The following is a 24145-nucleotide window of genomic DNA, read 5'->3' on the forward strand; positions in this document are numbered from 1 at the left end:
GACATTGGCTGATGTAAAAAGGGCTTTATAAATACATTTGATCAATTGATTGATTGATTGAGTGATGCAATATTTACAAACAATTAAAGTGACTAAGATACCGTAGAATAGTATAGAGTACAGTTTACACATATGAGATGAGTAATGCAAGATACATCATTAAAGTGGCTAGTGTTTAATTTCCTTAAAGTGGCCAGTGATTCCTAATCTATGTCTATAGGCAGCAGCCTCTGATGTGCTGGAGATGGCTGTTTAACAGTCAGTGGTGTAGTATAGAATACAATACAGTATATACATAAGAAGGAGTATATGTATACGAAGGACGTACTATATACGTCTTGAAGGAGTTCCCACATATGTTGAGCACTTGTTGGATGCTTTTCCTTCACTCCGTGGTCCAACTCATCCCAAACCATCTCAATTGGATGAGATTGGGTGATTGTGGAGGCCATGTCATCTGATGCAGCACTCCATCACTCTCATTCTCCGTCAAACTAGATTGGATGGTGTATCGCTGCAGAATGCTGTGGGAGCCATACCGGTTTAGTATGCCTTGAATTCTAAATAAATCACTGACAGTGTCACCAGCAAAGCACCCCCACACCATCACACCTCCTCCATGCTTCACGGTGGGAACCACACATGCAGAGATCATCCATTCACCTACTCCATGGAACCAAAAATCTCAAAGGACAGATTTCCACCGGTCTAATGTCAATTGCTCGTGTTTCTTGGCCCAAGCAAGTCTCTTCTTGCTCTCTTCGACCCCCAGTTTTGCTTCCACAATCAGTCAACCTTCAATTGAGATGGTTTGGGATGAGTTGGACTGCAGAGGGAAAGAAAAGCAGCCAACAAGTGCTCAGAATATGTGGGAATTCCTTCAAGACTGGTTGAGGGAATGCCAAGAGTGTGCAAAGCTGTCATCAAGGCAAAAGGTGGCTACTTTTTGAAGAATCTAAAATAAAACCCTTGAATGAGTAGGTGTGTCCAAACTTTTGACTGATTTTCTCTTTCTCTCTCTCTCTCTCTCTCTCTCTCTCTCTCTCTCTCTCTCTCTCTCTCTCTCTCTCTCTCTCTCTCTCTTTCTCTCTCTCTCTCTCTCTCTCTCTCTCTCTCTCATATATACTAAACGTTAGGAAAATCCTCCTAATATTGAGTTGCAACCCCCCTTTTGCCCTCTGAACAGTGTCAATTCGTCAGAGCATGGAGGTGTCGAAAGTGTTCCACAGGGATACTGGCCCATGTTGACTCCAATGCTTCCCACAGTTGCGTCAAATTGGCTGGATGTCCTTTGGGTGGTGGACCATTCTTGATACACACAGGAAACTGATGTGCGTGAAAACCCCAGCAGTGTTGCAGTTCTTGACACAAACCGGTGCATCTGGCACCTACTATCATACACCTTTAAAAGGCACTTCATTATTTGTGTCTTGCGCATTCACCCTTCAAATGGCACAAATTCACAATCCATATCTCAATTGTCTCAAGGCTTAAAAATCCTTATTTAATCTGTCTCCTCCCCTTCATCTACACTGATTGTTAAAATGGTCAGCTTCAGTCGGCTGATTATAGCTGTCCCTTCAAGTTAGTTCTAGTCGGTCAGCTTAGTCTCCTATTCAGACGACCCCCAGTTTTGTTAATTTCTTATTGGTCAAGGTCACGCTAAAAACGTATCACCACATCTAGTTCAGCCTATCAATAGCCTTGGTTCCCAGGACTTCAGATTCAGTTAGTCTATGACCCCAGCATGCTGTGTGGTCAGAAACGTGCTTTCCCTATCCTGATGAGCTCTTCAACAGTTTCCCTCCTGCTGAACTTTTCCTCCTGTGGACTGTATATCTGATGTTTATTGTGCGTGCATCTGTGTCATATTAAGTGGAGCTACGTTTTTTGGTCTATTGTGCATAATTACTGTGTGTTGAGTTGTTAACTAGTTGTTAGCTAGCTCGTGCTCCCGCTAGCGTCAGCACTACCGTTAGCATTTTGCATTTGAATGCATGAACATTTTGTTATGACTGTTAGCGATTAGCCATTTATTTATATTACTAATTTATGGAGTTAGGCAATTTTCTATTATACTGTATATAGTGGTTGCTACAGGCCTTAAGTCAGCACCTAAGGTTTCTTATTACAGTGCCTTGCGAAAGTATTCGCCCCCCTTGAACTTTGCGACCTTTTGCCACATTTCAGGCTTCAAACATAAAGATATAAAACTGTATTGTTTTGTGAAGAATCAACAACAAGTGGGACACAATCATGAAGTGGAACGACATTTATTGGATATTTCAAACTTTTTTAACAAATCAAAAACTGAAAAATTGGGCGTGCAAAATTATTAAGAACCTTTACTTTCAGTGCAGCAAACTCTCTCCAGAAGTTCAGTGAGGATCTCTGAATGATCCAATGTTGACCTAAATGACTAATGATGATAAATACAATCCACCTGTGTGTAATCAAGTCTCCGTATAAATGCACCTGCACTGTGATAGTCTCAGAGATCCGTTAAAAGCGCAGAGAGCATCATGAAGAACAAGGAACACACCAGGCAGGTCCGAGATACTGTTGTGAAGAAGTTTAAAGCCGGATTTGGATACAAAAAGATTTCCCAAGCTTTAAACATCCCAAGGAGCACTGTGCAAGCGCTAATATTGAAATGGAAGGAGTATCAGACCACTGCAAATCTACCAAGACCTGGCCGTCCCTCTAAACTTTCAGCTCATACAAGGAGAAGACTGATCAGAGATGCAGCCAAGAGGCCCATGATCACTCTGGATGAACTGCAGAGATCTACAGCTGAGGTGGGAGACTCTGTCCATAGGACAACAATCAGTCGTATATTGCACAAATCTGGCCTTTATGGAAGAGTGGCAAGAAGAAAGCCATTTCTTAAAGATATCCATAAAAAGTGTCGTTTAAAGTTTGCCACAAGCCACCTGGGAGACACACCAAACATGTGGAAGAAGGTGCTCTGGTCAGATGAAACCAAAATTGAACTTTTTGGCAACAATGCAAAACGTTATGTTTGGCGTAAAAGCAACACAGCTGAACACACCATCCCCACTGTCAAACATGGTGGTGGCAGCATCATGGTTTGGGCCTGCTTTTCTTCAGCAGGGACAGGGAAGATGGTTAAAATTGATGGGAAGATGGATGGAGCCAAATACAGGACCATTCTGGAAGAAAACCTGATGGAGTCTGCAAAAGACCTGAGACTGGGACGGAGATTTGTCTTCCAACAAGACAATGATCCAAAACATAAAGCAAAATCTACAATGGAATGGTTCAAAAATAAACATATCCAGGTGTTAGAATGGCCAAGTCAAAGTCCAGACCTGAATCCAATCGAGAATCTGTGGAAAGAACCGAAAACTGTTGTTCACAAATGCTCTCCATCCAACCTCACTGAGCTCGAGCTGTTTTGCAAGGAGGAATGGGAAAAAAATTCAGTCTCTCGATGTGCAAAACTGATAGTCATACCCCAAGCGACTTACAGCTGTAATCGCAGCAAAAGGTGGCGCTACAAAGTATTAACTTAAGGGGGCTGAATAATTTTGCACGCCCAATTTTTTAGTTTTTGATTTGTTAAAAAAGTTTGAAATATCCAATAAATGTCGTTCCACTTCATGATTGTGTCCCACTTGTTGTTGATTCTTCACAAAAAAATACAGTTTTATATCTTTATGTTTGAAGCCTGAAATGTGGCAAAAGGCCGCAAAGTTCAAGGGGGCCGAATACTTTCGCAAGGCACTGTACATTCATGGTTCAATTCTCCCCAACCCTACCCCTATTTTTCACTGATTGAAATGGATTTAACAAGTGACATCAGTAAGGGATCATTGCTTCCACCTGGTCAGTGTATGTTCTTAATGTTTTGTATACTAAGAAAATAAAACAAAAATATAAATATTTGAATGAGTTACAGTTCATAAAAGGAAATCATTGAATTTTAATGAATTAATTAGGCACTAATCCATGGATTTCACATGACTGGGAATACAGATATGCATCTGGTCACAGATACCTTAAAAAAAAAAGTATGGGCGTGGATGAGAAAATCATTCAGTATCTGGTGTGACCACCATTTGCCTCATGCAGCACAACACATCTCCTTCACATAGATCAGGCTGTTGATTGTGGCCTTGTGAAATGTTGTCCCACTCCTCTTCAATGGCTGTTCGAAGTTGCTAGATATTGGTGGGAACTGGAACACCCTGTCTTACACGTCAATCCAGAGCATCCCAAACATGCTCAATGGGTGACATGTCTGCTGAGTATGCAGGCCATGGAAGAACACGGACATTATCATCTTCCAGGAATTGTGTACAGATCCTTGCGACATGGGGCTGTGCATTATCATGCTGAAACATGAGGTGATGGCGGTAGATGAATGGCACGACAACGGGCCTCATGTTTCATTGAAATTGCCATCGATAAAATGCAACTGAGTTCACTGTCTATAGTTTATGCCTGCACATTCAATAACCGCACCGCCATCATGGGGCACTCTGTTCACAACGTTGACATCAGCAAACTGCTCACCGACACGACGCCATACACATGGTCTGTGGTTGCAAGGCTGGTTGGACATACTGACAATTTTTTTTAAATTATGTTCGAGGCGGCTTATGGTGGAGAAACTAACATTCAATTCTCTGGCAACAACTCTGGTGGACATTTCTGCAGTCAGCATGCCAATTGTACGCTCCCTCAAAACCTCTGTAGCGTTGTGTTGTGTGCACATTTTAGAGTGGCTTTTTATTGTCCCCGGCACAAGGTGCACCTGTGTAATGATCATGCTGTTTAATCAGCTTCTTGATTTGCCACACCTGTCAGGTGGATGGATTATCTGGGCAAAGGAGAAATGCTCACTAACAGGGATGTAACCAAATTTGAGCACCAAATTTGAGAGAAATACGCTTTTTGTGCGTATGGAACATTCCTGGAATCTTTTATTTTACCTCATGAAACAACACTTTACATGTTACATTATATTTTCTTTCTGTGTATGTGTACTTTGTATTCAATTTCTTTCTGATTATGTCATTAAAGTTGGCCTTGGGAAAGCAGGAAAAGCAACAACCTTTTTTATCAGTGTTGTGATATCAAAACTGTTCAAAAGGGTAAGAAACTGTTGCTCACTGGATTCATAACAGGATAGTAGTAATACAAGTATTGTCATGTCAAAGTACTATTTCCAACCCACCTTTGGAAATGTGTACTTAGGCAGCTTCATGGGGAAGAAAGCATTTCTTTTGTATGACACATAATGGACAGGCCGGCCACCCATTGGTACCTAGAGAAACACATTTATTACAGTAAATCACTGTAAATTGGTCTGACAGACTACTAATTATGTAACAGTCTTAGTTTTACGTTTTTATACCATTCTCTGTTGGTTTATGGTCATTATTCCTTACAAGGTTACATTAAGATAATATTTCACACAACAGTTTTAGTGCCTTTTTATTACCTCAGAAACATTCGAAATTCCCACCTGAATGAATACATACTGGTCTTGAACCACCAGGGAATCCGGGCTGATAAACCCAGGGAAAGGCCTGCCTTTGTTGGCCTCTGTGCAGTTCTGCAGCTTACATGTTATATACTGGGATCCTATAACAGAAGTTAAATAATTGCTACAATGTAACAGGAGAAAAGAAGTGCTCTGTGACTATTCAATCAGAGACTAGCATTTAATTTCATTGATAGTAGAAAGCAGAAGACCAGGGAGGCCAATTTCTATTTCCACTATTAACAGAGATGGAATGTGTCCCTCTGTGTTAGCTCTAGCCAAATGAGCCATTCTCCTCAGGGACAAGACATTAACACTGGAGCCCTTATGGAACAGACATTCTAAACACTCCATCCAACTTAAGAGCCCAGTCAGACCAACTGTCCCTTAGTAAATTAATAAACTTAATTGTAAAGTAGCGAGTGTGTCTAGATGCAGACAATTTGCATGGGTGAGAGTTATGTGTACTTGAAGATCAGTTTCCTCTCTACATGATGACTATTGTATAAAAGAGGACGGCTTAGGGCTTTGCACCCCCTTGTAAGTAAATACTGATGCTACCGCTGTTTATTATCTATGCATAGTCACTTTACCCCTACCTATATGTACAAATGACCTCAACTAACCTGTACCCCCACACATTGACTCAGTACCGGTACCGCCTGTATATAGCCTCGTTATTTTATTATGTTACTTCATATTTTATTTTTTACTTTAGTTTATTTGTAAATATTGTCTTACCTCCATTTCTTGAACTGCATTGTTGGTTACGGGCTTGTAAATAAGCATTTCACGGTAAGGTTTACACCTGTTGTATTCGATGCATGTGACAAATACATTTTGATTTAATTTGATAAGTATAAGTGTAAATATAGATAAGCGTGTTTTATGCTTTGTTTTTTGGTATTCTATTCCCTTCTGAAAACAATAGTAACAGCTGCAGTATTCCAAACTCATTTTGTGTTAAGTTCCCTCCTGTCTGTTTGAAATACGATGGTTATAGGTAAGGTCTCAATTTTGCACCCTGTAAAGGCTGTTTCGCAGATGGAAGATGTCGCTTGTGTATGTAAATGATCCCTAGATTCCCAATAATAAAATCCCTGAATGTGATGTCCTAGATGTGGTGATGACTCACGTCTGTCAGAAACACTTGTCTCCAGGTGAATCATTCCTGGTTCTTTGTCCAAACCCAGTTTTGACCTGTGGGGAGAGGAGAGACAACTGAGGAACATTGCAAGTCAGAACATCTTTTAAAATATGATATGTGCATTATATGGTAAATACCTTATGTTTGGATTTATAATAGTATCAGTTAATTTATGATAGAATCTCAACATTTTCATCAATGACATGTACATTTAGCTCATGATCTAGATATGATCGGTTCATTGAAGAGCATAGGTGTGCATAACTAAATAATCAGTTCAACAAGATGAAGAAAGGCACGCTGACGTCAAACTGTATGGGAAACATGAATAATCATTCTGTTGGTTCTCATCTATTCCAAAAGGATCCTGTGAACAAAAACAGTACTTCACAGTCATAAAAAAGTCAGAGACAGAGAAATGAATCAAAAACAGAACTCAGAACAGAGATATGAATTTACAAACATCAACCCCTCGGTTCAATCACGCTAGTTCTACCTTTCTATTAAAACGTCAGCTTCCTTGAGAGGACAAAGTCATGTCGGAAGACATTTGAAGGATGACAATATTTGGGATTTCCATTGTGATTAAATTAAATTATAATAGGGAACCTAGCTGCTTGAAATGGCTGAAAAAAATAACAGCAACAACAACAAAAAATCCCGTAAACATTGCCCCGTCAATCACTTGGCCTGTGGGGTAATTCAGAGGGAAGATGCCTCGGAGCCATTTCATCCTTTTTCAATTGAGCCTCAGCTGGGAGGCAGCGGTTAAGTGCGGAGTGACAAGAGTGACCACTTGTTGTATAAATAGCAGCTATTGTGGAAGAAAATGGGTTCCTTCTCATTTTCTATACTGTGTCAGTGTCTGAGCCATAATAAAAGAGGTCCCATCCTGCTTCCCTCAGCACTCTGTAATTGCCTTGCTGCTCCATCTATTTTAATGGGCTTTCTGTCAAATACTTCATCCTCTTCTATTGGAGAACAGCAGCCCCGTGTTCTTAAACAGGTTCCTTATATGTTCCTCTATCACTACGGACGGTATGGACTACATGCTTGCATTGTGTGATCTATAAGGCTTGTTAACAGGTTGATGGTGTAAATCTGCCAAGGCGAGTCTACTGTTAACAGTAGATAAACTGCAGTTATGTGGAGCAGCAAAACATATGAAAAGTCAAATGAACTGAAGATATGAGCTGTATTTTCTCCTTGCTGAAATATGCATGCCCTACCTGAATGTAATATTCGTACCACAAACAAAACAGATATATGTTTGGTAGGAGGGTGTACACCTTTGTTTGCCTCAGAGAGGACAGTTTTATAATTGATGGCAATAATAGCAGGGTCATAGAAGTTGTAAACAACAAAGAACTATAGAGTAGATACGTAAACCCAAGCCATCTAAAGTAAACCTCTAAATCAAATATTTAATCAATAATATAAAAAGGAGCGCCTCCCGAGTGGCGCAGTGGTCTAAGGCACTGCATCGCAGTACTAGCTGTGCCACAAGAGATCCTGGTTTGAGTCCAGGCTCTGTCGCAGCCGGCCGCGACCGGGAGACCCATGGGGCGGCGCACAATTGGCCCGCCGTCATCCGGGTTAGGGGAGGGATTGGCCAGCAGGGATGTTCTTGTCCCATCGCGCACTAGCGACTCCTGTGGCAGACTGGGCGCAATGCTCGCTGACAAGGTCGCCAGGTGTACAGTGTTTCCTCCGACACATTGGTGCGGCTGGCTTCCGGGTGGGTTGGCTGGGTTGTGTTTCGGAGGACAGACGGCTCCCAACCTTCGCCTCTCCCGAGTCCATACGGGAGTTGCAGCGATGGAACAAGACTATAACTACCAATTGGAAAACTCTTTTTATTTAAAAAAATGTATTTGATGAATGGAATTGAAAGCAACAATTTTCTAAATAATCCATACAGTACAACCTGTACAAAAACCTCCTTGCAAACTGGTATCAATTCATCGTATACCTGTAACTAATTAAAAAGCTAATGTGTTACTCAATATTCAATCCAGCTCTACTCTGGTATCAACTCCATCAGGAAATCTTAGGGCAAATATATGAACTGTTCAAAACAAGAGACCAATAATGGCTTTACTTCGATGATACATTGCTACCACTGCATCTTTCTTTGGCTCCTGTCTTGGGCTAAAAAGCACCTGATCATCATTTGTTCCCAAGTGATCCAGTTTGTGAAAAAAGTTTTAGTCAAATTTTGGCCCAATATTAGTAAATGTGAAATATGACCTAATTCATGTATTTTAATTGACTCATCCACTTTAAGAGATGACATTGTCCTAATGGCATTATTTATCAAAATGTTAAAAGCTGTCAGATCACCCAATAAGTATTGATCTCCCTTGCCCCCTTGTAAATATAAATGATTTAGTGATTACACATATTCATAGTATCGTTATCTGGCAACAGGGACTACTGCATTAAGATACTGTATGTCATGGCAAATAATGTAGATTAGTGAGAAGTACTAAATACAGTATTTCTTAAGCACAACTGTTGGACCTTAATAAAATAGTGTAAGAATATCTATTTCAACTATTCATGTGTTCATCAGGACCATAATTGTACATACTATATGCCATGTATTGAGTTCAACTCAGGTACCGGCAGAAGACTAAATTCAATACGACAATTCTGATAGGCTATCAGTTCAGAATACTGTCAGTAGAGGAAAGACTGGTACTTTTTATGAAATTGTAGTACTACTACTTGAAGAATGTGTCCAAAGATGGTGGAAAAGACTCATTTATACTCTCACCAGTAAAATCTGTTGGGGACCACACTGTCATGTACGAGCTGCCATCGTCTTCCAAATTCAACCGAGACGTAGAGCTGAAAGAAAAGAATGTCCCAGAGTTTGAGAAAATCTGGAGAGAAAAAAATGTAATAATATCCAAGAGTTCAAACTAAGACTTAAAACGAAGAAAATGTCAGACCTGGAGAATTCTCTTTCCCTCTATTTTAGGGACTGTCATGTAAGTCTAATGGAGGCCCATACAAAATGTTAATTATATTGACATGTTTTTTCCCCCCTTTTTGCACTTTAGAGCACTTTGTTTGAATGTTTCTGTTGAGTGCTGTACAGTTGAAGCTTTAAAGAAGATTTGAAAATAGTACTTTATATTTGAAATACACTTTCAAAGAGTTTCTATTATGACAGGCTCGTTTGGATCAGCTTCTCCCAGTGGTACCTCTCTACCTCCGTAGGATTTGTTCCTAATTGACAGCGACACACTTAACCATCAGTATAATCCCTTTGCATTATGCTATTGAGCTCCCTCTTTTAGCAGAGTAGGGCTGTTATCCAAGCTCTCGAAAGACATGTCATCCATCCTGTTATAACAGTCAACTCTTTTCAGAGTTCAGCCTAATTCATAATGATAAGTCTTTTACATCATCTGAGAGCACATCGCACATAAGGAACTATTTTACAATACAATCATTTTCCACAGTACTATTGCACTGTACAATACAGCAAACAACTAGATGTATATACAATATAAAGAGGTGCTTTCCCCTCTGGGAGAAAGTGATGCTAATACAAGAACAAGCATACATGTAGAGAACACAGATACCATTGAAGTAAACATCTTGTTAAAGTCAATAGACTCACGGACATTAACAAGACCCTTGGCTCAATCAATCAATTTGTGTGTGTGCTTTCTCCCCCCTCCTCACTCCTCAGTTCTAATTGACAGGAGTCTCTTACCTTCTGGTCGTGGCTGTAAGCCAGGATCCAGTCCTCCTGCTCGGGGTGGAAGAGGAGGCTGAGGATGTCGAAGGCTAAGTGGTACCTCTGATAGGATGCGCCCTCGTCAAAGCTAATGAGCAGGCTGCTCTCCACCTCCGGGTCGGTCAGTAACATGATCTGAGATGAGAGAGGACAGGTCAGGAGAGGAGAGGAGAGGAGGGAGAGTTATCCTCCTGCTTTGACAGCATCCACAAGGCATTAGGTGTGCTGTCTGTTAGGTCTGCTGTATATTCTGAGGGTGCAGACCATTTTATATAAACGGAGATGATATTAGTAGTAATTCAAATACAAATGCTGCCACACAAGAGAGTATGAATAAGATTGATATTATCTCTAAAATATAACAGGCATGTATGTATGTGTTTTATAAATCACAACATTTAGCAAAGATTATTTTGTATTCTCCATTCATGTTCGTAATGATTCAACTTGATAGTTCTACTATTGTTAAGAGTTTTAAGGACATGACAGATATGGTTATGGTAAGGTACATGTGTGAGGACGTACCTTTCGTTTGTTATTCGGACTCACGTACAAGTAGCTTAGTATGGTTTTTGGCCCGACCTTTTCATCAAGTTTCTCATACCTGGATCCATAGTCTGTTGACCTAGAATTCAATTAGGGGATTAACTAAATGAGTTATTCTACTGTTAAATCGTGAGTCTGAGAGCACAGAGCAATATCAATAATAATACCTATGGTTCAGTACAGTGACGGTATCATTAGGCTTTCGCAGGCAAGCAGAACATTGGAACTGGAACGATGCAATTTGCTAGTTTAATGGAGAATTGTTCAATTATAATAATAAACATGGATATATGTATGACAGACTACGCAAGGGAATTATATGATTTGTAGTTCATCTAAAACATGTGTCCTAAAACATTGACACCACAATATACATTACAAATGTCTACCCTGCTTCTCGCTAATATTCAAAACCAAGCTTGATAACAACTGTGTTGGAGTTGGAGACAGTTACGTAATAATATTAGAAAAGATACTCCAGAAGCATGTGTATTTCACATTGCCATCTGGTATATTCTGGATGTCAGAAATATTTCAAGTTTAACCCTCCTGTTGTGTTAATTTATTCTGTGTTCCCAGTCCAAAATGACTGCCCCATTATAGCTCATTATAAATCCATAATAATACATATATTATCACCTAATATCAACTTAAATTCTTGTTTAACCCTCCTTGATAGCTTAGAGCTGATACTGTACACCAATTTCTGGCTTGGTTCTTTTCTCTCGGTAGAAGTGGTTTGGAAAGCCTCCTTCAATGCCTTTGTCTCTCTTCTTCAGCCAGTTAGAGGGGGTTTTGAGGTACACACACCATTCGGTCCAAATTATCTCTTCCATGCATTAAGATACCGTCTGATGTCACCCTTCATGATAACCTCGTCAGAACAACAGTTTAGTTCAGTTCAGTTCATTAAACTACATGATAAATGATTACTTTTACCAATTATTCTTAACACACATATCTAAACATATTTCACAGAGAATATCAAAACATTCTATTGAAACTATTCTTTCAAATTGGTTTATACTCCCCATCTCACTGTCAACTCCATCGTAGAGCCAAGGATCAAGAAATTAGACCTATACCCCTCGGGAATAGAACAAAACAAACACAACAATACAATACACTCAACAATACAATACACTCATTCACATATCACTTAAGTTGTGTTAATTTATTCTGTGTTCCCAGTCCAAAATGACTGCCCCATTATAGCTCATTATAAATCCATAATAATACATATATTATCACCTAATATCAACTTAAATTCTTGTGAACATTACAAGTTCTGAACTTCTATTTGCTATTTATGGCCTGTAGGCCTCACTAAGCTCGTACAACTTGTTTTTGAGTTTTAAAAAAAAGCATAATGTATGGATTATTTTGACTATAACAAATACTGAGATGAAACATATTGTTATTATTATTTATCACAGACTACTTTGTGTCAAAGTTTAACAAGGACTCTCTCCTCCTCACCAGTGTCATGATCAAAGATATGATCAAGAGCCTCACATACATACTGCTTTATCTTGGCCAGGTCGCAATTGTAAATGAGAACTTGTTCTCAACTTGCCTACCTGGTTAAATAAAGGTGAAATAAAAATAAATAAATACATTATATTGTTTGGTCATTGTGCTGCCACAGAATGAATTGTGATCAAGGCCTCAAAAAAGCTTTATATACCAGAGCTGCAAGAAAAATTCTATATATTATTGAAACAATGTTGCGATTGTTTGTGAGAATGCCAACAGGTGTGGTTCCCGTGGGGGAAAGATTCTATTGGGGAAAGGTTCCCGTGGGGGTTGCCATGGAAGCCAAGAAGGGGAGTGAGGTGTGTGTGTGTGCTCAAACACACATGCATGTGAGGGTCTGGGAGAGGAAGTGTGTCCATCTGATGAATGGGCATGTGCCTGAACTCAATTTTATACACTAATTGTAGCCTCACCCATTCATTTCTAATGACCGGTCATTTTTGACCGGGAACAACACAGGTGTACAAAAGTTAAATAAAACACCCAAAATTGAATGAAAATCATCAAAATGTTCAGATGCTCTGTGTGGACAAAGTCATGGAACCTTATGACAATCAGATTAAATGAACTACATTTTTCAGAGAGAAAACTTCGGTCCAATTCGACCGGAACACAGCAGAAGGGTTAATATGCTACATTCAGGAACATACAGTACAACACTAGTTTGCAATATTTGAACACAATGTTCCCAGTGTACTGTCTCTGTTTCTTATCTCCCTGCTTCCCAGTCTCTTATACACTTGTATAACCAACACGCAACATTCAAATGGGCCATTAGTTTTTCCTAAGCATGTGATAGGCAATCTCTCGGGCCCATGGTCACATGATCAAGAGCAACTCTTGGTCCTGAACATGAACACCGAAGCCAGACCGAGATTAATTGAACCACTCCTTACCTCCATAGAGAGCTCTCTGTGACACTGCCAAGGCTGAAGTCAAAGTACTTAGTCAGCATTAGAATCACCTACAAAACAGAACAAAGTTCCCATCTCAGCGTACAGTTTTAGAAAATACTAGTAATAGACAACCCTCTGTTAAGGTGCATCATTTCATCTGGCACTATGGTGGCACTTGAAGTAATGAGTGAATGGGCACACACTGTTTAAATCCACGTTGTTTCCACATTATTTCAATGAAATTACATTGCCCCAACATGGAATAAACGTTGAATTGACATCTGTGCCCAGTGGGGAGTTGCCTATTTTGCATTCTTTCCCTATTGAGGTGGTAAATAAGCCTAAAATACAAAATAAGGGAGAAAATAAACTTTTGACAACCTCATCTTCAAACTTACAAATGTTGTTATTTTTATCATTGGAAGCGGTTTGAGCAGGAAGGCCTTAGGAAGTGTGTATCATACATTTTACAACAGCAGCTAGCAACACATCAGCCTTAATATGGACGCTTGTGTCAACAGCCACACACATAAACAAATCCCAAACAATCTTCTGAGGACTTGTCAAGGCATAATTTTGCATGAGGATGGTGCATCTTCTGTACAAAGGTAAATCAGGGAAAATGTGCTATGTTGTGCTTTTTTAAGGCTCAGCGTGTTTCTTCCATGGTAAACACTACCAACAGTGGTCTATAAATAAATGAATAAATAAGTAAGCAATGCCTCTATTGTTCATCCTAGGCACAGCAAGGCTCTCCTCGTAAATATCATGGACATCATTTTTGAGGAGATCGTAAAGAACCCCATTGTTATATGGCTGTTATACAAGCCTTTACTTAATAGGTATTAAGACACATAAATTGCGAGGCGTCACGTAAGTTGCTCCAGATGTTAACGCATGGCTCTCTGTGGACAGGTCTATTTTCCCCATTGTAATTTGAAAGGAGAAACTATTTTCCTATTCAGCGTTTGTTTGAACCTAAATCAAAGTCTGTGTATCACTTCATTAAAATTATATCAGCCAATGTTAACGGATTGATATTTCTCTTTCCCCTCCGCACTAGATACTTGAAGACAATATGGAAAAATGCCATTTGAAAACATGCTAAATTATGCAACGTTCTCAATGGTTCACTGCATAAGAATCCAGTGTAAAGGTCTTCTACTCCTTGGAGATGACCTATCTTCTGGGACCATTTTTCTTCCCAATTGTACCCATTTATTTTATTTGTTATTTGGCCTTTTAGTTGATACAATGAACCAAGAAATATGGTTCTTTTCATGAAAACGTGTATATATTGTGGTTGGCAAAAGTGTGGTGAGGAATAATCTCAGTGTCTTGTAAACACGGCAGAAATATAGAAATATAGAAATATAGAAGTAGAGATTAATGGTCTACCAATAACATGGCCTTTATAACTTCCAAAAGTCCCAATCTGTTGGACATTGTCATACACAATAAAATGACCTAGAGCAGTTTGGAAAGTAGAGCCAATTACTTCCCGTCTCCTGGATAGTCATTAATTTAACCATTTACTTGGAGAAGGTCCAGTGGAAGTCTCAAATCATTTGCACCCACTCAAGTGCCAGCTGTAAAACTAGAGGTGTTAGGCTAGTTGAAAGTACACGCTGAAGCTCTCTAAATGTTGTCAATATTTAATGTACCAGGCATCAATATACATAGATACTTAATTTTGGAGATTGTTCTGTGTTAAACAGGGGGTATGGGCTGGGTGCTTACTTGCTATCTTACTGTAGCCATAAACATTAGTGTTAGAGAGAGTCATGAAGAAACTCTGAACCCCCAAGAGCAATACAAACCTATTCAAATCACCAATGCTCTGAAGCTAAAATGTGTAGATGAGGGATTTGGTTGGGGTAAAGATACATTACAAATTTCTAGATAAAAAAGGGCATGGCAGGAATTATACTTTATCAGTTTTCTAAATAAGTGCACAGATCCATCCCTTCCACATCTTGACAAAGATGAGATGTCAGAAAACTTTTAACATGTCGAACACTCATCATGCCATGTTAGCGCCAAATGTCTCCCAAAAAAATCATGTGACATAGGAGAATAAGAAAAATGATTTCCTAGCCCTGTGTAAATCTCAACCCTTGGAGAGTGAATGCATTGGTATGAATCTGATCATTATTGAGGCATGAAAGGGGTTTTATAGTGAATTAAAAGAGCTTAGTATGAGGAGATTACCATGGTGGAATGAAGGCATTGTATTAAGACGGTTGGAGGGATAAGGGATAGAGGGTGGAGGTGGGAACGTTCTATTAGTGAAGGATGAGGAGCACCTGAAAGAGACAAATTAAATGCAAGGCAGACTATACATTACGATTCATTCCCAGACTCAGTGACTCCCTGATCCAGCCTTATCAGCTTCAGGAATTAAGTTACATCATCAATAAAACTGTCGACATATTTACCCACTGCAATTAAATAGATGGATGACTCCATAAAAGCAATTGTTACCCAAGTAACTGATCAGAATATTAATAGGGTAGTTTTCTATTTGTACCCTATAAATGGAAAAGCACAACTAACACATTACCCTTTTTGGCTTTTAAGAGTTTATCTCACAAACTATTTCCACTACTACAACACTAATGATGCTGATGAAACAAGCCAGCTCAAGTCTCTCCCCTCATGTTAACCCTTACTGTACAGATGTGAATTGTTACACTGCAGTCACAATACAATTTAGTGCTTAATAGCAATTGAGTAGCCACCCGCATTCTTAGAAATGTACAGTACATTTTGGCAAATTAATATAAGATGTAAATTAGCATTTGCAGTCCAACACAATAAGTCTAAAGAATTGTGACAGATTCCCTGGGAGTGGAGCAGGTGTTAACTTTCAAACAGATGTTTCTGTTGGTTCATAATGATATTAACATTAAAAGCTATGAATTTTGAAAGTATAAAGTTTTGTATCATCAGCTATTCACACAACATATGTTCAAATCTGACTTATTGCCTGTGTTTTACTAGGTGAACCTCCTTTTGTAAGAATAAAATGCATAAACAATACTTTCTGTTTCCAGCTATGTCTGTTGGTACGAGCAAAAGCATGTGAAGCCCAGTGCTCTCAACCATACAACCTCAACATGTATTATTGGCTTGCTTTTGTCTGCCACATCAATTTATATCTCTTTATCCACACAGACATTGTTTCCTGGTAGACCAGATGTTAGCTAGGGCTAGATTGTTTGACGTCAGAGCTATTTGCTCTCCCATGGATAACAGGTCAACTGGATCATGAATTATAAGGTGACATCACAGTAGTACTGTATATTGCAAAGATAAATGATTTAATGTCCTCGCATGACTCTCATAACCACCAGGATTTCCAAAGCATGCCATACCATGACTGCTAAAGGTAAGATTACTCGAAAGAATACTCTAGATCACGGTCGTATCTGCCTCCTCCAACCACATTAGTATCTTCTGACATTCACTACTGTCAACTGTGAGCTTTATCATGAACAAAAGGATATTTGAATATCTGTAAATATGAGAGTAGCTACTCAGGATACAGTAAAACTAGCTGGATTTCTGACATTAACATATTTATTCAGCACATACATGTAAAACTCCTTCAAACTGGCCTTAACATAAAAAGAAAACATCTACCCTAAACATGTATTACATGTTACAGTAATGTTGCACACCAAAATCCAAATGACCGATCATTACATTTGCAACCACTACAGATGTAGGATCTTCATTTGAGCCAGTTTGCCACAGCAGGAACATAATCCTGCAGCAACAGGAAATGTGAAGTATTATGTGGATTTTAATGGACTTTTGTTTTCATGGGGGAAAATCAAGGCTGAATTGTCAAAGTGGAAATTACAGAATTCAGGAGCCTTTTTAAACCTCAAATACACGACAAGTTTTCAATTTCCTACATTGCGGGAAAGTTCTGCAACACGGTGATCAAATTAAAATCCTGCATCTGCAATTGAATATCCATTTTGATCTATGTTTCCCTGAATCTCAGTTAACCATATAATGTTAATTGGGTACCAAGAATATATAGTTAGCCACCATGTTAGGGATACGCTGATGCTATCATACCACTAAGAAAAGCCTAAATTAAAGAGGCATTACAAACACCCCTATGGCAGACATTCTTTTGTTGTTGATTCTTGACGTGATAAATCATCAGAAGCCACTCACTTCTTCTTTGAATGTATGCTTTTGCCGTAGTAACTCCACCTTAAAAAGAATGAAGTGCAGCTGTATTCTCCAGCCAGACTATGGCAGCCTGCTGAGCCTAGACACTTCATCGTGCATGAGGGAACTCTGATCAATGCTGGCAAGATTAGACATCGAGTGAGTTTGTTTTCTACCCAGCCCAAAAGTAGCACCCGCTGAGCAGAGGATGCTTTAAAAAAAAACACTTTTAACTCATATAAATGTCTTCTGAAATGTGGATGCTCAAAGATAAAGATGCAGGGTTGTGTGTGTTCTGTTGACAAACTCTTAAGCTACTGTACATCACCAGCAATGACATTTGTCTAACTTTGATATAATTCATGCTAATTAGATGCACATTTTGTTAGAGTTGCAACCAAAGCAAATGTCCATGAAATACCTCTGCTATAAATCTACTTCCGTAATTTGTTTTGAGGTTAGGACATAAGCCATGACCATAGACATAAAAACCAGTAGACAGTGATACAGTAGCATCCATGTATTCCTATGGAAAACTCCCGATAGCGCATGAAGCCGGAAGTATTTTAATTTAAAGTAAGCCATAATGCTGAATGGGGCTGAATGGCACCAAAAACATTGTTAAGGATCATGGTGAAAGTGGTAACTAGCAATGGATCATGGTTGATGTAGTCGTTTCCATCCTGCCTGAGAGAGTCAACCTTAAGTCAACCTTAACCTCATAGCTTGCCAGCCTGTGAAAACTCTGTGTCAGCACGTGGTCCTGTGTGACGACAAATGTAGTAGTCAGAATGACTCTTGTATAATGTCCTCAATTTTGCAACCCTACTAGTGACCCTTAGGCGACATGCTGAGGTCTAAAAGCCTGCGTTCCCTCTCTGCAGCACACTCAGTGCAGGACTGAGGTCCAACAGAAGTCTCCAAAATATGAGTCACAGTAAAACATTGAAGATGTCAACTGAACAACTCTGGTGTTGCTAATGTAACGTTGAGACTGGTAGATTGATGTTGCAAGAGAAAAAGCAAGAATGAGTGCTGATGCAGGTTGATTGTGTAATAATGGTGCTGACTTATAATAGCTAGTATAAAGAGGATGATGCATCTATTGCAAAGGCGAAAGTAAAGACATGGGAAAAAAAGGTACAAATGTTGCCCTCGCTTCTGTCAATATAATATCCCATATAACATCCCATTTACACCTTGAAATGTATTTTGGGATCACACCTAATGCCATACCCCTTTTTGAGCGTTGGACCAGTAACTGAAAGGTTGCTGGTTCGAATCCCTGAGCTGACTATGTGAAAAATCTGTCGATGTGCCCTTGAGCAAAGCACCTACTCCTAATTGTTCCTGTAAGTCGCTCTGGATAAGACCGTCTGCTAAATGACTAAAATGTCAAATGTAAGTGACAGCCATCTGTTTGTGATCAGATCTGGTGAACAAGCAAAGCTTGCATAGCCTCCCTTGTATAATGAAGCATTGGTTGTAATATCCACATGACAATTAAGGAAAGTTGATGGGAGGTAGAGTATGATCTCACTCATTCTGTATGATCCTAATCCAATGCTAAATGAAGATGGATGAAAATCATACACATATTACAACAATAATGTACAAAATTATCCAAAATAGAAACCATATAAATGAGATGTGCACTGAATTATATAACACACCCAGGGCCAAAACACTGCTTCAGTTCTAGCATCACCTTAAGAAATAGACCGTTCCACTACAAATGCGGTCTTTGAAGAGATATCCACAATGGTCTGTCGCATTTGATGCCAATCTAATGAGGGATTAACTCCCATTTGCCTGATATTTTGAGGATACAGATCCGAGTGGCTGTTATGCATTTCTTTTGACAAATAGATTTGTGAGAAGTGTCATGTAAATAGGCTAACAATGGATTGCTTGAACATGTAGAGCAGAGGTAAAATAACAAAAATCATTGGACCGTGCCTTAATCCTCACATCTACCCTTAATTCCTGGGTCATGCAAAACCTCCACCCACACAAAGATAGACAGACTAAAAGAAACACACTGATCGTGAGTGAGAGTGTTTGTGTGTGAACGTGTATGTGTGAGTAAGTGTGTGTGTGTGTGCGCGCGCGCGTGTGTGTGTGTGCGCATGTGTGTTTCTTATTTCGACAATCTAGCTCTTCAGCATCCTCTCATTGAACCGCCTGGTGCACTGGTCTGCACTGCCCACTGCTCTCCCAATGCCTCCCAATATTTTCCAAGTGCCAGGATTTACACTAGAGGCCTACACACAACTAATTAATTACATATCAGACCCTTCAGAAGACCAAGTCCACCACCTAAATTGACATTTTAAGAGGCAGAAACATTATAGGCTAACTGTTATACATTCAAAATGATTATGCCATGCGCTATAATGCAAGGATGCATTCATCATAGCCAAGTTTCACTTACGCTGCTATTTTGGCCGGACCAATGCACCATGGCTTGGTTATGAGCTGAATCCCCCGTGAGTGCGAATGTAGAACTACTAAGTTTCAACTCATGTTGCCCGGGGGTTGACGCATCTTCACCGTTCCATCCGAATCCGGACCAAGATGTTTTGCTCTCCGCCGTTTGGAAGCTGCGCTTTCGTCGACGGCGAAGGTTCCTCAAACTTGCCCCAGCCTTCTTTTTTGATAACTCATGTCGTTTAAGTCTATTTTCTCTTCCAAAACTATTAATTGTATTATGTCTAGTGTTATTGACGGTTACTTTATTGAGGGTGGCAGGTGGCGGCATAGGCCTATCTGTGAGTTTGGAGATGATGCCCGAGCCACTTTGATGTTGATAGAGCACTTCAGAACTGTCCACGAGCCGACGTTCTTCTAATCCACGGCTGTATGATTTATTTACAAACGGCTGCTCGGATTCAGGGACTGAACTTCTTGCCTCGCCATCACCGGAGACGCGCGCTAAATATTCCGCAACATTGGCTTTTTTACAGCTGCTTTTAAAGGGGTGACAACCTGGTGACTTCTCTGCAACCCCCACAGCTTCATCCTCTGGTCCCTTTCCAAATGGATCAAATCCCACTTTAGAGAGTTCCCGGGGAGCCGGCTTGATAACAGAGAGTTGGCTTGATGGAATGCACCTTATATTTGTTTTTGTCATGTCCAGGGTGGAAGTTAAGGTAAAAAGACACATCCACATAGCAATGAGCCAATGAGGGCAGCAACCGACGGTTGTTTCCATCCCTAGTTTAGGTTAGTCCGATTTGAATTATAACCTGAAGATAATTAGACTACTTTTTAGGGTTTGATTATTATCCGCTGAATCGCTCCGGGAACGGAGGTTGCTACAGTGTGCGAAGAAGCGCTCACAGAAGTAGTGATGCAAACGATGCACCGGAGGAGGAGCTGGCGGTTGGATTCGGTCATGATAGGAGAGAGAATAGCCAGAATCCGACTAGACGTTCATTTGGAGAGAGGCGAAAAGGGAGCTATCCCCTGTACTTTAACATGATAGCAACCCTGATAATAAAGTGGTCTTACTGTTTAGTGGAAGTTCTTCTCTGGATAACATGGAAAATGATACATGGAGTATTATTTCAGTCATATTTTCATTAAGGAGTAGCCTATAAAACATACTGATATATGCATTGTAAATAATGCCCTCAATAGGACCAATTGATGCACATAGGTTGAATGAATGTTGCCCACATTTTCAAAGCAATTTTTGAATTTATTTTTGCACATTTCAGTCTTTGGGACCTTAAATATGTCCATAATGAGTAACACTTTATATTGTCATTAATAAGTCAATAATATACCAATTATAAGGCATATGTTCATGATTTCGTATTTATTATTAGCCCATTACATTTTCAAACGCAAGTAAGCTATAAAAAACGGGTAAGATAAGTCATATCTTAATTAACAGTATATCATGTAACGATAACGATATTCACATGACATAAAAATGCTGTTCAACATCATTCCTCTGATCAATGTCTTTCTTACAAATCCATTTACTAATCATTAGAACGGGTCTCGAACCAGCGGCTGCTGCAACGCAGTTTGCACTACAATGCAGTGTCTTAGACCGTTGCGCCACTGGGGAGGCTCAAGAAAAAAGATTTAATGCTTATGAATTGCCTTGCATAAAGTATCAAGGACGCTTATCAAATAATTTAATTTAGATGTTAATTGTATTTTTTTGCTCACAGAAACAATGAGAAAATATAGAAAAATAAATCATGAAATGTTAATTTTATAAAGCAGCCTATACAATCATCTGCCAGAGAGTAGCTTCAATCGGCCCGAGCCCCAAGTAATATATACATTTGGGCCAGATAACTCTCACCGGAATCAGCCCGAGTCCCAAGTAATACATTTGGGCGAGATAACTCACACCGGAATCGGGCCGAGCCCCAAGTAATATATACATTTGGGCCAGATTGGCCCTAGCTCAACCCCAACATCCTAGCAATAAATCCAGACTCGGGCCACATGACGTCGGCCGAGTCTGACTTCTCAGCCGAGTTCACCGACTCAGCTGGAATCAGCTCAGATCCACCATGCTAGCTGGGTAACTTCCTGAAATTCTACACATTTTGCCATGGGGCAAAGAGAACAATTTGCAGTTTTTATAGCTAATCTCATGCTATTATACATGACTTCCCATGAGGCTGAGCAAAACTTTTACTGTTTTAAATTTTATTTCCTGCAATTGTACACATTTTGCCATGATGCAGAGAGGAAAATGTGCAGTTTTATAGCTAATCTCATTCTATTCTACACATTTTGCCCTGAGGCTGAGAGAACATTTAGCATTTTTAAAGCCAATTAAAGCTGAAGGCACTGGATTATGACCTGTCTTGTTTGCTAAAATAACAAATTAAGTAGGCAGTGGCATGGTGCATATAGCCATAGAAGCACAGTGACATATGCCTCAATGCAGTCATATTTGTGGTTTATTGGGGGTGTGGCTTTCAGTTGCTTATTTCTGACTACCCATCCCATGGGAGTGAATGCCATTCCATTGCACTGGATTATGACTACAGTATGAATTATATCTGATAGTGTTTGCATGTTTCGGTAAAAAGAAAAATAATGTCCAATTTGGAACACTGACAAGTTGAGAGCATAAATTATTTATTTCTTTGCTCAATCTGATTGAGCTCAGTAGGTGGGTCCAGGCCCACCTAAGCGCCTGAGTTAACTTAGAGCAAAGAGCATCAGATATTCAGCAGAAACATTCCCTCAGACAGCGATATGTAGATCATGACTCTGGGACATTATCCTGCCCTCACCGTGACATTTTCTCTGAACCTTCACCTTAGTTATTGCCATCAGGAATTACAGGTTTGAAATATTGCTGTGAAATACAGTGGGGAGCTCTGTTGTGTTGCCATTTCAAAATTGGCCCATGACCTGTTGTCCTCTTTGGAAAATGTCCCTTTTGCCAATCTAATTGAGTGTCCAGGGACCTACAACAATGCACTGTCAGTGTACCAACACAGCTAAAATAATGAGCAGGTCAGACTCTAAGAACCTTCATGCTGTGAGTTACAATTGTCTAACGGTGTGGGGTGTTAATATTATAATTGTATCTTCTGGCTGGCATTGGTACTCACCTAAGTCTCAGTGGGTTGCAATGGAGGTGTGGCCAATCATTTTGCCAGCCTTCTATTCTGGGAAAGAAATACAACATCATTCTCTTTATTAGCAGAATAGTAACGCATGAAGTTGCTGAAAATATGCTAAATTATTGGAATACATTGGCCATAGCATACAATATATGAAATCCTTCATACTGTGCAATAGGCTTCTTGGATTGAATGCAACATTGGTGCAAACCATTAGAATCCTCACCATGCTAGCTATTTGATTCTATTCCTGGGTAACATTTAGTCAATAGGAGGAGGTTGGTTTTGACTGATGCCTTAGAGAGTCTCTATATTGATCTGTCCTCCCCATCGCTTTGCTTGAGCCGGGACGTGTTCCTGTTACATGGAGGGGTCAGCAGCACAGGGCCGTCTTTCATTCAGAGCCATTAGCAATGCAGTGTGCACTAGCTCTCTCAATCTGTCTCAGTTATCCTGCATCAGACAAGAAGGAAACCTGCCTAATGCAGAGGAATGGTTGATTGGGAATTTCAATCCCGCTTCGGCCTATGTGTGTATACAAAACACATTTGATCCACTACTAAAAGTTTTTTTTTATATTACCGGAAATATACCACAGAACATGAATCAGTGTATTGAAGGTTTCACATGTGTTTAAGTATTTTTAAATGTATGATGAAAAGTTGTGAAATAGTGTAGACTGGTAGTATTTATAGAATAATACATAATAGGAGATTAAATGTTATGTTCCAAGGACAGTTGAAGGGAACATGAAAAGAAACATGAATTTAACTGCGATCTCGGTTTATCGTGTCATTATCATATATGGGTGTAAGCATTAATAACTGCTTACATATTAGGCCTACCTGTGGGTGTGCACACCCCATGGCAAAATGAATGATTGTCTTTCAAGAAAGAGGATCTCTCTAGCTTTGGCTGGCTTTCTGTCACACACACAGACTGAATACAAACTGC

General features: G+C 39.7%; 1 protein-coding gene across 1 annotated transcript in view; it reads right to left on the bottom strand.

The window, feature by feature from the left end:
* Positions 1-20796, bottom strand: part of LOC139417337 (VPS10 domain-containing receptor SorCS1-like) — a 48195-nt gene extending 27399 nt beyond the window's left edge. Inside the window, exons 1-8 of the mRNA XM_071166606.1 lie at positions 20017-20796; positions 13392-13459; positions 10939-11038; positions 10390-10548; positions 9439-9512; positions 6648-6712; positions 5495-5613; positions 5204-5293 (exon numbers count right to left, since the gene is read on the bottom strand). Of these exons, the coding sequence (XP_071022707.1) occupies positions 5204-5293; positions 5495-5613; positions 6648-6712; positions 9439-9512; positions 10390-10548; positions 10939-11038; positions 13392-13459; positions 20017-20796 (1455 nt within the window). The remainder of the gene's footprint in view (positions 1-5203; positions 5294-5494; positions 5614-6647; positions 6713-9438; positions 9513-10389; positions 10549-10938; positions 11039-13391; positions 13460-20016) is intronic.
* Between the last annotated feature and the right edge of the window lie 3349 nt (positions 20797-24145).

Source organism: Oncorhynchus clarkii, chromosome 1 (genome assembly GCF_045791955.1).
Source record: "Oncorhynchus clarkii lewisi isolate Uvic-CL-2024 chromosome 1, UVic_Ocla_1.0, whole genome shotgun sequence".
Classification (NCBI taxonomy): Eukaryota; Metazoa; Chordata; class Actinopteri; order Salmoniformes; family Salmonidae; genus Oncorhynchus; species Oncorhynchus clarkii.